At 41.0% G+C, this 14,285-nt stretch overlaps 2 protein-coding genes across 2 annotated transcripts in view; both read left to right on the top strand.

Annotated features, from left to right (window-relative positions):
• The first annotated feature begins 6,964 nt into the window (after nucleotides 1-6,964).
• On the top strand, nucleotides 6,965-8,675 carry LOC120715704 (cocaine- and amphetamine-regulated transcript protein). The gene is made up of 3 exons (XM_040002791.1): nucleotides 6,965-7,236; nucleotides 7,833-7,916; nucleotides 8,039-8,675. The coding sequence occupies exons 1-3, from the start codon at nucleotides 7,048-7,050 to the stop codon at nucleotides 8,144-8,146; spliced, it is 381 nt and encodes a 126-aa protein (XP_039858725.1). The 5' UTR covers nucleotides 6,965-7,047; the 3' UTR covers nucleotides 8,147-8,675.
• Nucleotides 8,676-11,615: 2,940 nt separating this feature from the next.
• The window catches only part of tubgcp4 (tubulin, gamma complex associated protein 4), a 13,976-nt gene continuing 11,306 nt past the window's right edge, over nucleotides 11,616-14,285 (top strand). Inside the window, exons 1-2 of the mRNA XM_040002780.1 lie at nucleotides 11,616-11,690; nucleotides 12,783-12,945. Coding sequence (XP_039858714.1) covers nucleotides 11,616-11,690; nucleotides 12,783-12,945 — 238 coding nt within the window. The remainder of the gene's footprint in view (nucleotides 11,691-12,782; nucleotides 12,946-14,285) is intronic.

Genomic DNA, 14,285 nt, shown 5'->3' with positions numbered 1-14,285 from the left:
AGCATCAAGACACATCCTTACACTCTGTAGCGTATCACACTGATTTCATCAAGTTTTAAAGTAAGAATATGATATTCGTCTAATCTGAGCACATGTTGATCTTAGTTTAATCCAAATGCTATATTTTCTTTTGTGAAGTCCTGTTGGCCTTGATGGAGAGAGTTGTTCACTTGTCTTTTTAAATGATAGAAAGGATCCTGTGATCATACACCTTGGTCACTGAGCTCATCTGTGTTTTATTTCGAAGGTTTAGTAGACATAGAATAAGGCTATTCTCAGACTAAAAGAAAAAAATCACTTAAAACCTCCACTGAAAAAAAGTTTATGGTCTACTACAGCAGGAATCATGTCTGTACAGTTTTCCTGCCTACTTAATGGAACATGTACAAAGCAATAGCCTACAGCGTTTCCTTGGAATAACTTTTCTTCAATTACATCTGAGCCCTTGAAAATAGGCAACTGTATAATCATGGATTATATGCATTGGGGTGGGTTTTGATTATCTGTTTATCGATTAAAATCGATTCTGGCTTGGATAACATGATATCATTCATTAAAATCCTGAGTCGATTTTAAATATAAATTTATTTTGCCCGAAACGCCAGAATCTCAGGTTAAACCTCACAAAATTTCTACAACCACCAAACAGCTACAACAGTAAATGAGAGCAGGTACATGGATTCTGCACAAAGACGTAAACACAAAGCTCGGACCCGCCGACGCATCTGTATCAGTGAGATGTCGCCTTTCTCACCCGACGGCACGGACACGCCGTCGGGGCTGAAAGCCGACAGCTCACTGATTTTAAAGCGTCAGTGGGCGCTTTGTGTTTATGTCCTTTTTGCGCTAGAATCTGAAGCTGCAGGTTTTATCCAAACAATATTGACAATATTGACTGAACCAGCAGCCAAAGACGATCCAAATTACGCTTCACATTTCGCTTCACATAAACATCGTCATGAATTCCCTCTGACTTTTGCTGTTTTGCTTCCACCACGATAAAATCATACTTCATGTAGAGCTCTCTCTCTCAGGAATAGTTTCCCATCTAAAAATCTTTGCTTTTTGTATTATTCGCTTACTTATTACCCACCAGTCTACGGTGTCAGCCGTTTTTTTTTTTTTACTTACTTCTGACAAGAAAGCCTAATTTCTGCTGTTCAATACTGAACAAATTTAAACTTTTTAAAATTATGCAAAATTGCAAAATGCTTAGCTGTGTCTCTAATAACACCTGTGTAACTTTGCTCTGCTTCACTTCATTTTTGATCTATTGCACAATATTTTTAAGGTCATCTGCTATAAAAACCCAGACCAGGAAAACCGCCTTCATGTTTTTCTGTGTTTTATTCTCAGTTACTTCAACACAAAGGAATCTGCTGTGATGCTCACACCTTTGATAAAGTCTCACAAGTGTCAACTTTCTTTTTATAGATAAAAATATATAGATATGTACTGATAAGTGATCAGAATTATAATATTTCTGACTGAGGCAAAATTTCCCTGATTCGAATCTAATCTAATCGTGGATCGAATCAATTCAGGACCTTGTGAATCGGAATCGAATCGATTCTAGAAATCAGTGACGATACCCAGCCCTAATAGGCATATAATCCCCCCCCACACACACACACCCTACATTTTTGTTGTTTCATTTCAAATCAGTTGGGGCACACACACATAAACAAGACCAGTCTTTTTGGCTATACCTGCCATTCCAAGCATGTTTGCTATCAGAGCAGATAATTATCTGTCAGGGTGATAATAACAGCTGATTTTAACTTCAAATTGTCTATTATGTGCCTTTTATTGTACTCCTTTGTTTCTGTCTCTTCCTTCCTTCCTTCCTTCCTTCCTTCCGTCCTTCCTTCCTTCCTTCCGTCCTTCCTTCCTTCCCCTTCCTGACTTGGTGAGTTATTCTTTGGCCATCTTTAAGCATCTTTTTGCTCATGTGGTTTTCTGTGTTTGTCCTTCTAACCTCTGTTCTCTTCCTGCTTCGTTAGTGTCTGAGCTCGCTGGTACGTTATTTTTTTTTTCCATTTTAAGTTATTTATTTATTTAGGACAGTGCATGTTAATGAACATAAATGTAAAAAAAAAAAAAAATTACATGAATGTAAACATACCAGATTATAGCCAAGGGCTAATTTCCATCTGTTGTCCTTAAGCATAAAAATAGACATAATAATTCATCATTCATTCATAATAAAAACTCCATCACCAAACTTACACATACACACCATTCTGTTCCCAAATAAAACATTAAAACTATACAACTCATACATGATCACACACTTGAATTGTCCATAACCAGTTTTTAACCTTTGCCTTAAACAAATTGAATGTCGAGCATTCTCTAATGGGTTGAGGAAGACTGTTCCACAGATGGCCTCCCTGGACAGAAAGGACGTTCTGCCCAAATGCTGTCCGTCTGTGGGGTATAAACAAGTCTCCTCGGATTGTAGCTCGAGTGGTCCTGTCTGAGCTTTCTTTATGCCTAATGAACTGCTTTAGTGGTGGTGGAGCAAGGGAGTGTAAGACTTTATATATTAAACTCACTCTGTCACGGTCTGGCTAGGGCAGACCGTATGTTGCAGGGAAGGACTCAAGCGCAGACCGAAATGAGGTATGAATAACAAAACAAGCCGTTTATTAAGGCAAGAAACGAGGGTACAAAATAATAAGGAATCGATGAAAACTAAACAATGACCTAAACTGGGTGAACTAAAACGAAACATACAAAACTCTAAACATAACGAACTGACAGGGATACCTGGAGCCGAGACATGGATGAGCAGTACAACAGACGAATACAACGGGCGAGTACAACGGACGACCTGACAAAGAATGACTGAGAACACACAGACTAAATGGACACAGGAGGATAATGAGGGAAGTGGCAACACCTGGGGAAACAGCTGGCACACATGAACATAATGACGTCACAGTGGGAGAGTAAAACTGAACACGATGAACACAGAAACGCCAGACCTCTTCACAATAAAACAGGAAACAGAGTGAGATATAGACATGACAACCTGAACTTGACAACATAAGCCACAGACATGAAATAGACAGACTTGACACTGACCAAAGGCTACTAAATGATAATCATAATCACAACAGTATCAAATCATAAATCATAATATAGAAAAAACACCAAGATAACTGAAACATCAAGTACCAGAGAAACATAAAGGAAAATCCATGATGCAAAAGCACCAAAACATAATGAACTCAAAATACTGGGTCCAACGGACCCAGAACCGTGACACACTCTTTTAAGTTTCACTAAGTTATTGAAGTTCAGTAATTTATGTTTTTTTTTTTAACACATGACAGTGGTGGTGGGAAGTCGGTTTTTTGTCAAGTAGTTTTAAACTTCTTTTATAAATGTTTTCAATAGTTTTAAGTGTTGTTGGACAAGCAAGTGACCAGGACGTCAAACAATAGTCCATATGAGAGATGATCATTGAGTAAAAATAAGTTTTTGCAACATTCATATTTAAATTATTACGTATATGATTAAAATTTCGATTATTAAATTTAAGTACCTGGGACACTTTATTTATGTGACTCTTGAAGGACAATGTTGGGTCTAGAATGACCCCAAGATATTTAAATTCTGGAGCCAATTCAAGCTCTACTCCATCCAGGAATATGTTTGACTGCTTCAAGTTTAAGGGGCGTTTTGAAAAATACATACCGACAGTTTTTGAGGTGTTCAACATTAGGCATGAGTCCTCCAGCCAGCTATGCATTAATGCTAAAGCAGCTGTAAGATCTTTTGCCACCTGCTGGACACTATTTGCTTGCGTATATATAACTGCATCATCTGCATACATTTGAGTAAATATATTTGGACAGACTTCAGGTAAGTTATTGATAAAAAGAGAGAACAATAAGGGCCCAAGAACAGATCCTTGAGGAACCCCTGTATCACAGTCTAAATATGGAGATTTAACCCCATCCAACACCACACACTGTTTCCTGTGTGAGAGATATGAGGCAAACCACTGAAGAGCCTGACTGGAGATATTAAACCGAGTCAATCTGGATAACAATATCTGATGGTTTACAGAGTCGAAAGCCTTCCTCAGATCTAAAAATACAGCTCCAACACAGGGACTCTTGTCCAGCAAGCTCTTCAAGTTCTCCACTAACATACACAGGGCAGTATCTGTGGAGTGATGTGCCCGAAAGCCAAACTGCAATGGATGTAATGAGGGTTGGGTGTTTTCTAGGTGAGCAGTGAGGAGTTTAACCACCCACTTCTCAGCTATTTTAGATACGACCGGGAGTATGCTTATGGGGCGATAATTAGCCATGTCAGTCTTCACACCTGCTTTGAAAATTGGTGTAACTGCAGCAATTTTCCAATCTGTTGGAACAATGGAATGTTCGAATGACATATTATTACCCCGTTTCTCTCTCTGGTGTTTAGCTTGTGTGCATTTACTCACTGGTCAGTGGATTGCTCTCTCACCTCTGTTCCTTTCCTGTTTTTCTCCTGCTGACACTGTGTGTTAGGTGACAGAAAAATAATATAGGTGTGTACAACACATTTTGTTAACCGTAAGTTAATTCTTTTTCACCACCTGCTCACCTGTTGAGATGTCCAACTGCACCAGGCCAATACCCCACTGTGGCCCACAGGGTGGCTTTGGAAAATGTGAAGGAGAGCATCAGTTTTGAATATTTACCTATATTTTCATAAGTCTGCATTATTGTAGGGTGTTTGCATTACAATATAAAGTGTCTTGGTGCTATAGAAATGGAACTGATGACCTCACACGTGACCATTCATACTGCAGCAGAGTAAATAAGTTCCAGATAAACAACGATAACAAAAAGTTGCTGTTTTTTCACTGTTTAGTACAGAAATGTATGATGTGTAATTAAACAGACATAATCTGTCAATTATCAAATGCTTTCTGTTTTATAATTACAGGACAGTCTGGGCAGTGAGCTACCAGAACATCATTTTACGGATTTATTTCAGTTTAGCCCAAAGAGTCGTGCTGACAGACTTCTTTTACTTACTACAGGAGCAGGGTTAGGTCTTTATTATGTAGGAAAACTGACTTGTGTTGTTGAACTTGCGCTTCTTTTTCTCATATTAAAATATCTCAGGGATTAAATGTAAAGTTCTTTACACTGACAAAAAGAGGCGTTTCACGGGTCCGACCCACGTAAGATCAAAGTGGACCATATGTGACCGCAGACGTAAAGAAGAGTGGGGTATTTGTTAGAGACAGAAAAAACAAACCACAAAGTGTGGAGGGTTAATTCTGAGGTAGCCAGAGAAAGAAAACCGAATGAGTGCTGCTGTTGCTCTGTGGTCACTGGATATGTAAATTAGGCAGTGATTATATGTCTGCTGTGTTTACAGCTCGTTGTCCTGCCCTGGGTCACAAAAATAAAATCACTGATATGAAAATAAATATTTAAGCCTATTTTTAAACTCATGGCTTCCCCTCAAAAATCCCCTAATATGCTTTTTCTGAAATAGTGAAAACATCTACTATATTGTTTTCCTTGCACTGCTTCCCGAAATCTGTTTATTTATGCACAATTCACAAACTGGCTGATTGAGGTAACTCACTTTATGGTCTTCAAGGTTACATTTTATGTCTGAAAGCACCAGAAGAAACCAATCAGAAGGAGGAAGTGACCCCAAAGGCAGTGCAAGCCTGTGGCAAAAAGAGTTTCAGAGATACGATACAAAAACTAGTGAAGCCGAGGTTGTGAATGGAATAGCCTGGTGGTTTTGAATGGAATGTCAAATTGGCGTCTCAGTCATTAAAGCTGGCACAGAGGGAGACATGAGTCATGCAGTCTCGAGCACAATCAAAGCAGCTTCCTGTTCCTCCATCTCCGCCGGTGGACCCGACGCAGGCAGTTCTGATACCCTCGATCAATGCAGCGCACAGGGGAAACTCAGCCGCAGGATTAAGAATACAATGGGAGAGACAACTGCTGTCGCTTGTCCGCCCATATTTTGTGTAAACATTCATCATTTGCATTGTTACCGCAGACTCAGTGGTTGCATAAGAGATAAAATGATATGATTCTGTGGCTGCAGGGTACAGATCATGTTAGGTGGAAGAGTGCGCGGTGGAGCTGATTATTCTGCAAAATATGGATTATTTTAATGTTGTTTATGTTCCTCAGTGTGAGTTCTGATGCGTTTGGAGTTCAAGTATGCAGATATTAAAAAATAAAATCATCTGATTATTTTCCATAAACCTGAAATATACTCGGAAACTTGTACCTGTTTTTTCCCCACAAGTGTCATAAATGCTGCAGAAATAACGAAATAAATCACTATTTCCCTTTGAGCAGTTGGTAATAAAAATATCTCACATACTTCAAAATGCAAAAAATGGACTTCTAATCAACGTACAGGCTGATTAGAAGTCGGTTTGTTACTTTACAAGCCGTTTTCAACCAGCACTGCTTGTTTTCGTGGTAATTCACTGCATAAAAGACTGAGTCACTAAGTTCTAATGCTGGAGAGCCTGGAAATGGCACTCTGGGAAAATAATAAGAGAAAAGTAACGCATTGTGCCATACTTCTTCTATAGGTGGAATACTAAATACAGCCCTGTTCTCTGACTGCTGGGTGACTCAAGCACATCTTTTGCTCTTCTGTGAAGTTGAACATCCTGAGGCTGTAAATCCAACAGTGTTTGCCGACTGCAGTTATATTCTCATGGCTGAAATTTAATCAGGTGATTGACCTAATGCCGCTTCAACTTGATCTTGAGCTTCTTAGAAAAGACCAATTAAATTTCCATTCTTCTATCGAGTAAGGAGTAATCCTTTGCGCTCTAAGTAACGACCCCAGGCAGGCTGCTGTTGTTGTTGACTTTTGGAGGCATATTTTGCCCAGCAACTTTTGCGGCATGACTCACCCAAGGCAGCTGTTACGCATGACAAATAGAAAAAAATCAAAGGATAAGGTGGAGCGAGCAGATGCAACTAGTCAGATAAAAAGGTGTTTGGAGCGGTGGAGCGACTATTTGAGACCGGCAAAAGGGGCGACATGCTGCCGTGCACTGGGACCATGCAGAGCTCCAGGCTGCTCAGCGGGGCGCTCCTGTGCGCATTGCTGCTGCTCTCCAGCGCCGCTGGAGCCGAAGTGTTGGACTCCGAGTCCGAGGAGGAGCTGAGCCCCAGAGCCCTGCGCGACTTCTACCCCAAAGGTCCGAACCTGACCAGCGAGAAGCAGCTGGTAAGATCTGCACCCGGAGTACGCATGCAGACACACGGCGCACGTTTAACAGCGGAGAGCTTTCTTCTTTTATCAAGACCGTTACTGTTTTTTCCTCTCTTTCTCCCCTTTTTAAAAAAAACCAAAACTTTTAGTTATGCTGTGAAAAATAAAATTAAGACCATTTTATTTATAGTCTATGAAGCCCGCTGACAACAAGAGTCAAGAGCAACAATGTGACGCTAAGCTGAGCTCTGTGAACAGCTGAGAGTGAAAAGAAAGTCGCATTTTACGCATGAATGCAGGATTCTTCCCGGTAATGAAACTTGGACCCAGTATAGTTAATACAACACAAACAACAAGAACAAAAAGAAACACCTTTCCTCGGCGGTTTGTGTCGTTTTACATAAATATGGCTTTGTTTGTATAGTTACTTTATTAATAATTCCAACTTTTAAGAAACTCACCAACAGATTCGATTTTTATTTTATTCGTGGCTTTTAATTAATTTGCATGTTCCATAAATAGATTTTATATTTGTATCCCCACTCCAAAAACCACATTATCTTTATTAATGGTTTTGTGTTTGTGTTTGTGTTTGTGTTTGTTTCCGACAGCTCGGAGCTCTCCAAGAAGTTTTGGAAAAGCTGCAGGCTAAACGGCTGCCTTTATGGGAAAAGAAATTTGGCCAAGTCCCAACGGTAATTATTATTATTATTATTAGTAGTAGTAGTAGTAGTATGAAATGGCATGCCCTTGGTGCATGCAGTGGCGGGTGGAAATGAAGCGAACCTCTGGTTGTGTCCCTCTCTCTGCCTCTCAGTGTGACATCGGGGAGCAGTGCGCCGTGCGGAAAGGCGCTCGAATCGGCAAGATGTGCGACTGTCCCCGGGGAGCTTTCTGCAACTTCTTCCTGCTGAAGTGCTTATGAGCCTCTCCGGATCTGAATGTAGCATTGAGACAGAGGGAAAACAAACTCGCACTCTATTTCTCTGTAATTACTATCATATTTTTTATGATGCCGTTGAGGAGCAGGTGGCTGTCCAACCCTGACAAAAAAAGAGTATTCTGTGATATGTATATATTTTGAAAGTATATATTATCAAAGAAAAATACTATAAAGAGTCTGTGTAAGGATGGTGGCGATGGATTGAAGATGAGCCACAAAGTACCATAAAGTTCCTGTAAATGCTCCCAACCACTTTATGTCAGTAGGAAAAGCACAGGATGCGTGTTGTGATGTAATAGGAGTTAAGGCATAACCCACCCTGCACAATTAACCCACCCGAGGAGCACATACACGCTGTAAAGTCTCAGCAGCAATATTATGGGAACATTGTAGTGATTCTTCACCTGGGCTAGTCCGGTCTGTCTCTCGACCCTGGTCTGTTTTGTTTCAGATGAATGTTTTGTGTATGACTCATAATTATAATAAACTGTGGACCATCTTGTTTTGTAAAGCAGCGGACTGAGTGCGTGTTCTTTTAAAAATGGCTCCGGGCACGTAAACAGAGGCCAGCTCCCTTGAAATCAGTTATGCAACGTTTTCCACTTTTTATTTTTATTTTTAGTATTCCGATAATCTCACGGATTTGAGGGAGTCAATATTTAAACTGTGACGTTCGCCAGTGACGTCACACCTCCTGGGGCAGGGCAGGCTGCTCCGGTGACAGAGGGGCTTAAAATTAAACCTAATATTACTGCAGGGAAAGCGCAGAGTGACTGCCACGTCTCAGCCACACTGTCACTGCGCCAAAACACTGAGCCGCTTAATCACTTTCACAGAGGGCAGCCTCAGGCTGATAACGTCAGATATAAGCTCAACACAAACGTCAAGTAAAACTATTTCGTTCTTGGCTTGTACAGGTAACCTCACGAATCTGGTCGTTTCTTAACTTAACTTAAACCCGTCTTCGTTCACAAACACTTGCACACTGATGTTTGCGCAGAGTTTTGGAAAAGCGCTTTGATTTTAAGCTGATGGAGGGAAATGTTTAGGGCTGAATTAAAGGAGTGAGCAGCACCGTGCAAAGGTTTCAGGGAGTAAAAGCGAAGGAAGGATGCTCACAAAAGTGATGTCATGAAGGATTTTTATGAATCAGCGAAGTAACATAAACAAGCCTTTGCTTTTAAGACATCCTCTCTAGTTTCAGTGCACTTTCTCTCACGCAAGTATTCAAGGTATTTAGCGTGATTGAAGCACCTGGGAGAACTTGCTACAGTTAATCTGACTGCAATGTTGAGACAGGAGCTCAGTGGAGGTCAAACCATCTGCTGAGGATGTCTTGTTCTTCTTTTGGCTGAAATCAGTCGTGTGGCCCTGGATCGATGTTTTCATCTTGCTGCACAATGAATGAGCCTGAGAGAATCTACCAGCTGAGAATCCAGCACGCTCGCAGCTTTTGCACACAGTCAGGATCCTGTTTGGAGCGAGCCATTATATACAAAACACGACAAATCATCAGGAAACTTGCAGGTGCAATTTTAAATAATGACAACTTCCAGAAACTTGGTACTAGAAACTTGAAAAACTTATAAAACTCTAATAATATTTTTTTTAATGCTTAGCAAAAGGTTTTGAGTTTCCATCAGGGAGGAGGTGAAATAATTACAGCTTTTTCTTGGTGGCAACCCAAAACTTACTTGACACAAATTATGATAAAAAAAAAATCACGTCTACAGTAGCAGTAGCACATGTCACTGAAAACAATGCATGTCATTGTTTTGACAGAGTGCAGGGATCCCTGCTGAATGAAACTGAGCCAGCGTTTTGTTCCAAAGCATCTGCCAGAGTCACCTTCTCTTCCTAATAAACTACAACGTACATAAAATAAATTACACACCAGACATTTTCAACAACAACAAACACACAAAAAAACCTAAAAAAAAAAAAGTTTGGAGACAGTGGCACAGCCCAAAAGATTCAACACTGTGGTAAATGAGTACATCAGCCCGAGGCGAGCGGTCAAAGCTGAGATGGTTTGGACATGTGCAGATGGAGGTGCTGAAGATGGAGAAGATGGAGCTACAGGAGGAAAAGAGGAAGACACAAAAAAAACAATAGACTGTCACTGAATCTTAATTTATTTGTTCTTAATTTCCAGAAAAGCTTTCTATAAATGTTCGGCACAGCCACAGTGGTGTAAAGTGAAGGGAAATCTCACGCTGGGTGTTTTTGCTGTTGATATCTGTTGTTTTGAAACCAGACAAGAAAGACGAGACAAGAAGGTAAGTGAGTGTCAATCACAGGGTCAGCTCAGAGAGTCACCAAACAATCTGAAACAGATTTCACGAGGGTGGCTGAAGGCCCAGCGTCCTTTACTGGGCCCTGTTCACACTTCCCCGCTCTGTGGAGCCTGACTGGCATTTTCCATACAACACCAGGATCAGCAGGTCCACCTCTGGCACACTCTGCTTTTCACAGAGGAGAGCAGGTTCACCCTGAGCACATGTGACAGATGTGAAAGGGTCTGGAGAAGCATTTTGCTCCCTGTAACATCGGTCAGCATGGCCAGTTTGGTGATGGGCTGGGGAGGCATATTCATGGAGAGACACACAGACCTTTACAGGCTAGACAACGGCACAATGACTGCCATTACATATCAGGATGAAGGCCTTGGACCCACTGTCAGACCCTATGCCGGTGCAATGGGTCCAGGGTTCCTGAAGGAGTTCCTGATGAAGGGATTGATACCACTGACTGGTCCCCACACTCACCTGACCTAAACCCAGTAGAACACCTCTGGTCCATCAGACATTGCCAAGTTGAACCTCAGATTGTTATCGGGCACGCATACGTGCACGTGGGAGCCATTAAAACGAGCACCATTCTCAGTTTCTGCAAACACTAGCCTGCTGCATCATTTTCACTTTGAATTCAGCTCTCTGCAGGCTTCCACCATGCGGCATCTGTTCAACACATTACCCAGTCCACTTCAGATATCCAGCGTAGTTTATTTCCCCCATTGTTATCTGACGGGTTTTCAAAGTGCTCTTCTCATTTTCATTCTGTCATTTTGAGCATGCAGAGACAGAGAGAGTCTCTGTGCTAGGAACTGTATGCACATATTGTATAAACTAATACAAAAATATTTTTTAGACCGTCTGAAATAATTCAGCCAAATCCAACATGCAGATCATAAAGAATTTCATTACCGGATCAGTCGGGGCCCAGGTTAACAGCATCCACCTCCAGTGCTATTGGCCAGCAGGGTGCTGATTGAAACTGTTGGCCGAAGACAAGAAGGAAAGGGACAGTGGGGACACTAAATCTGGGACTATGACTGATAAAGAAGAAAAAGAAGCTAGATATATTTTTGTGTGTGCAGGAAACCAAGTGGAAGAGAAATAAGGCCAAGAGCCCTGGGGGTGGATTTAAACTGTTCTGCCATGATCTAAATATGAGGAGAAGGGTAATCCTGAAGGACGAGGGTGTGAGTGGTGTTGTTGAGCTGGAGAGAGTGAAGGACAGGATTGTGAGTTTGAAGCTATTAATCAGAGGAGTGATGTTGAATGCCCCACAGTGTCCTCGGGCAGAGAGACTGTGGGGAAGACCACAGGTGTAAGGACAGAGTAGGGAACATGTAGAAGCGAGCCTGGAGAGGTGGAGGTATGCTCTGGAGAGAAGAAGAAGACTTTATTTCATTTTTCATTTTATTTATTGGTTTCACACATGGTTCAGCAGTATTTCATTTCCTACACACACGCCCTGGAAGAAGAATAAATTCACTTTCTTCTGTAACAAGTATAAAGGTTTTATGTTACTCGCATATGTATTCCCCCACACTTCAGCACAGCAACTGAGAAATATGAAATACGCATTGCCATATAATCATATATCTCTGACATTGCCCAAAATATAAATATTTTTAACCACCTCTTTTCAAAAATGAGATTTCCATGTTAATTTATCATCACTACTCCCAAAAACCGGAGTTCGGTAACTCTCTCAATCGGAACTCAACGGACAGAGTTACTTCATCCTCTTTTACACGATTTCAAAAAATGTCACTTTTGTCAAGTTCAAAGATACTTTACAGAGATATTACAGAAGGAAACAAAGTGCATTTACACACGCTCACAGCTCTTTATTCACCTACTCAGTTATCATACAGCTGTAGCTTTTTTCTTTGTTTGTTTTGAAGATTTTACACACAAGTATGACACACTGACGATTCAATAGCCAGCAGTTTATATCAGCCCCACTAACAATAACATCAGAACTCTATTACTGCACCACTAATAATAATTCTGCTGCAGGAAGGTACTTTGGCATGAGTCTGTTTCACATGTACAAAGGCGACTGCTGTAGTTGTTTTATGTCCTCAGTGCATCGAACCGTTCATTGTTTTCATACTTAATAATCATCATTTGTTGCTTATGAAAGTCAAGCCGCAGTCTCATTACATGTTACAATAATAGAAATATTCATTCATTGGACTCAATACTTCAAAAAAAAAGAAGAAAAATCTTAATGATAAAACAAAACATTTGCAAGAAACAGACACATGACTTTAAATGTGTGCAGGTTCTGTGTCTCTGCTCATAAAGCAGCATTAAGGTAAAAGCGCACTCAAGGTCAAAGCTCTTGCAGCGTCATATCATGTGATTTCTTTTGCACAGATGTAAACGTAGCCTTCCAGCAGGCAGCTCATAAGGTGCTGCTGGACGATGACAACCTCCTGCCTCTGCTGCACCTCACCGTGGACTACCAGGGCAAAGACGGCAAAGGTGGGCTCACTTGGTCACAGTGCAACCTTTGTTTAGGAGCCCCACTCCTGATGTCGTAAAACTCGGCCTGTGGCGGGTGGCGCCCTCTGCTGGCCTAAACTGTTTTTTCCAAATGAAGCCTTCATGCTTTGTCATCAGGTTAAAGCTGTATGTCTACAGCTGCATCATCTGTCCAGTGTTTTATTACAGTTAATACAAAGAATTTATACTGTGACACAGCTACAGTTACTGATCAGATGTCAGATACCCTTATGGTGTACAGGACAACGTGTATATTTTGGCCTATTTTTGAAGTCATAGCAGAATAAACAGAAACGTGGATCACAGAGTGAATGAAACACAGAAGTACAAAGTTCTCGTTTCACTGAAGGTTCGATATCCCAGCTGTTGGGGCTAAAACATTCCCACAAAGGGAAAACAGCATCCTGCCCTGCAGATGCATTTCAGATACAACATTCTTATTGTTGTGATTGAGGCCAGTGTGAAGACGAAGTTTGGAGAACTTTGGTTAAAATAGGAGAGGTTCCTTTTAGATACCTACATTCAAACCGTCAACATGTCATATTTATCATTAATCACAGTCATCCCTAAATGTAAGTTCATATAGGCTGAGAGAGAGCTGTTAGTCATTCCAGTATAAAAGCATGTAAAAGGAACAATTAGTCATTTATTTTATTTTAAATATCAGAGTCAGTGTTAAGAGACTGTTAACAGGACTAATCTACGTACAAACAAGTCTGAATAACTTCTCACTCTTAGTGAATATTGAAGCTTCTTTGTTGACATTCCTCAGCCCTGTGCTTAATCCACGCATCCACCCTTCCTCTCTGCCACCTGCCATCAATAATGCAGTCGAGTCTGGAATAAAACGTTGACTTTTTAATGTCCCCTTTGCTCCTCTGTGAGCGTGTGTGTGGGCGTGTTACCACTTGGGAAATCATGGTGGAGCTAAAGGCAGACGGCGTTGTTGTTGACCGCGCACTTATTCCCCGGAAAAGCTGTTTTTGTCTTTTTTTGTTGTTTTTTTTTCCGCCTGTCCCGTTTGGTTCTTTTGCCATCAGAATTTTTGTCTAAAGGCAAAGAAAGATGCCCAACGGATTTACTTTACCAAATGGACCATCCCAGCCTTGCCGTAATGGTCTATTTGATTCACCTTTGCTTTTATTGTTTATTTTATTTTATTTTCACTTGCTACACACGGGACAGACTTGACTGGCGGAAAGAAAGAGGGAAAGAAAAACAGCGGGGAAGAGGGACGGGGATAAAGGGCAAAAAACAAAAACCAACAGACAAAAAATCCATCTCTCAATCACCTGGATCACCTGTTGAGAAAGAAAAAA

Source organism: Simochromis diagramma, unplaced genomic scaffold (genome assembly GCF_900408965.1).
Source record: "Simochromis diagramma unplaced genomic scaffold, fSimDia1.1 OVJJ01000457.1, whole genome shotgun sequence".
Taxonomy (NCBI): Eukaryota; Metazoa; Chordata; class Actinopteri; order Cichliformes; family Cichlidae; genus Simochromis; species Simochromis diagramma.
Note: the sequence above shows the minus strand (reverse complement) of the source record. Positions and strands in the feature narration are given on the sequence as shown.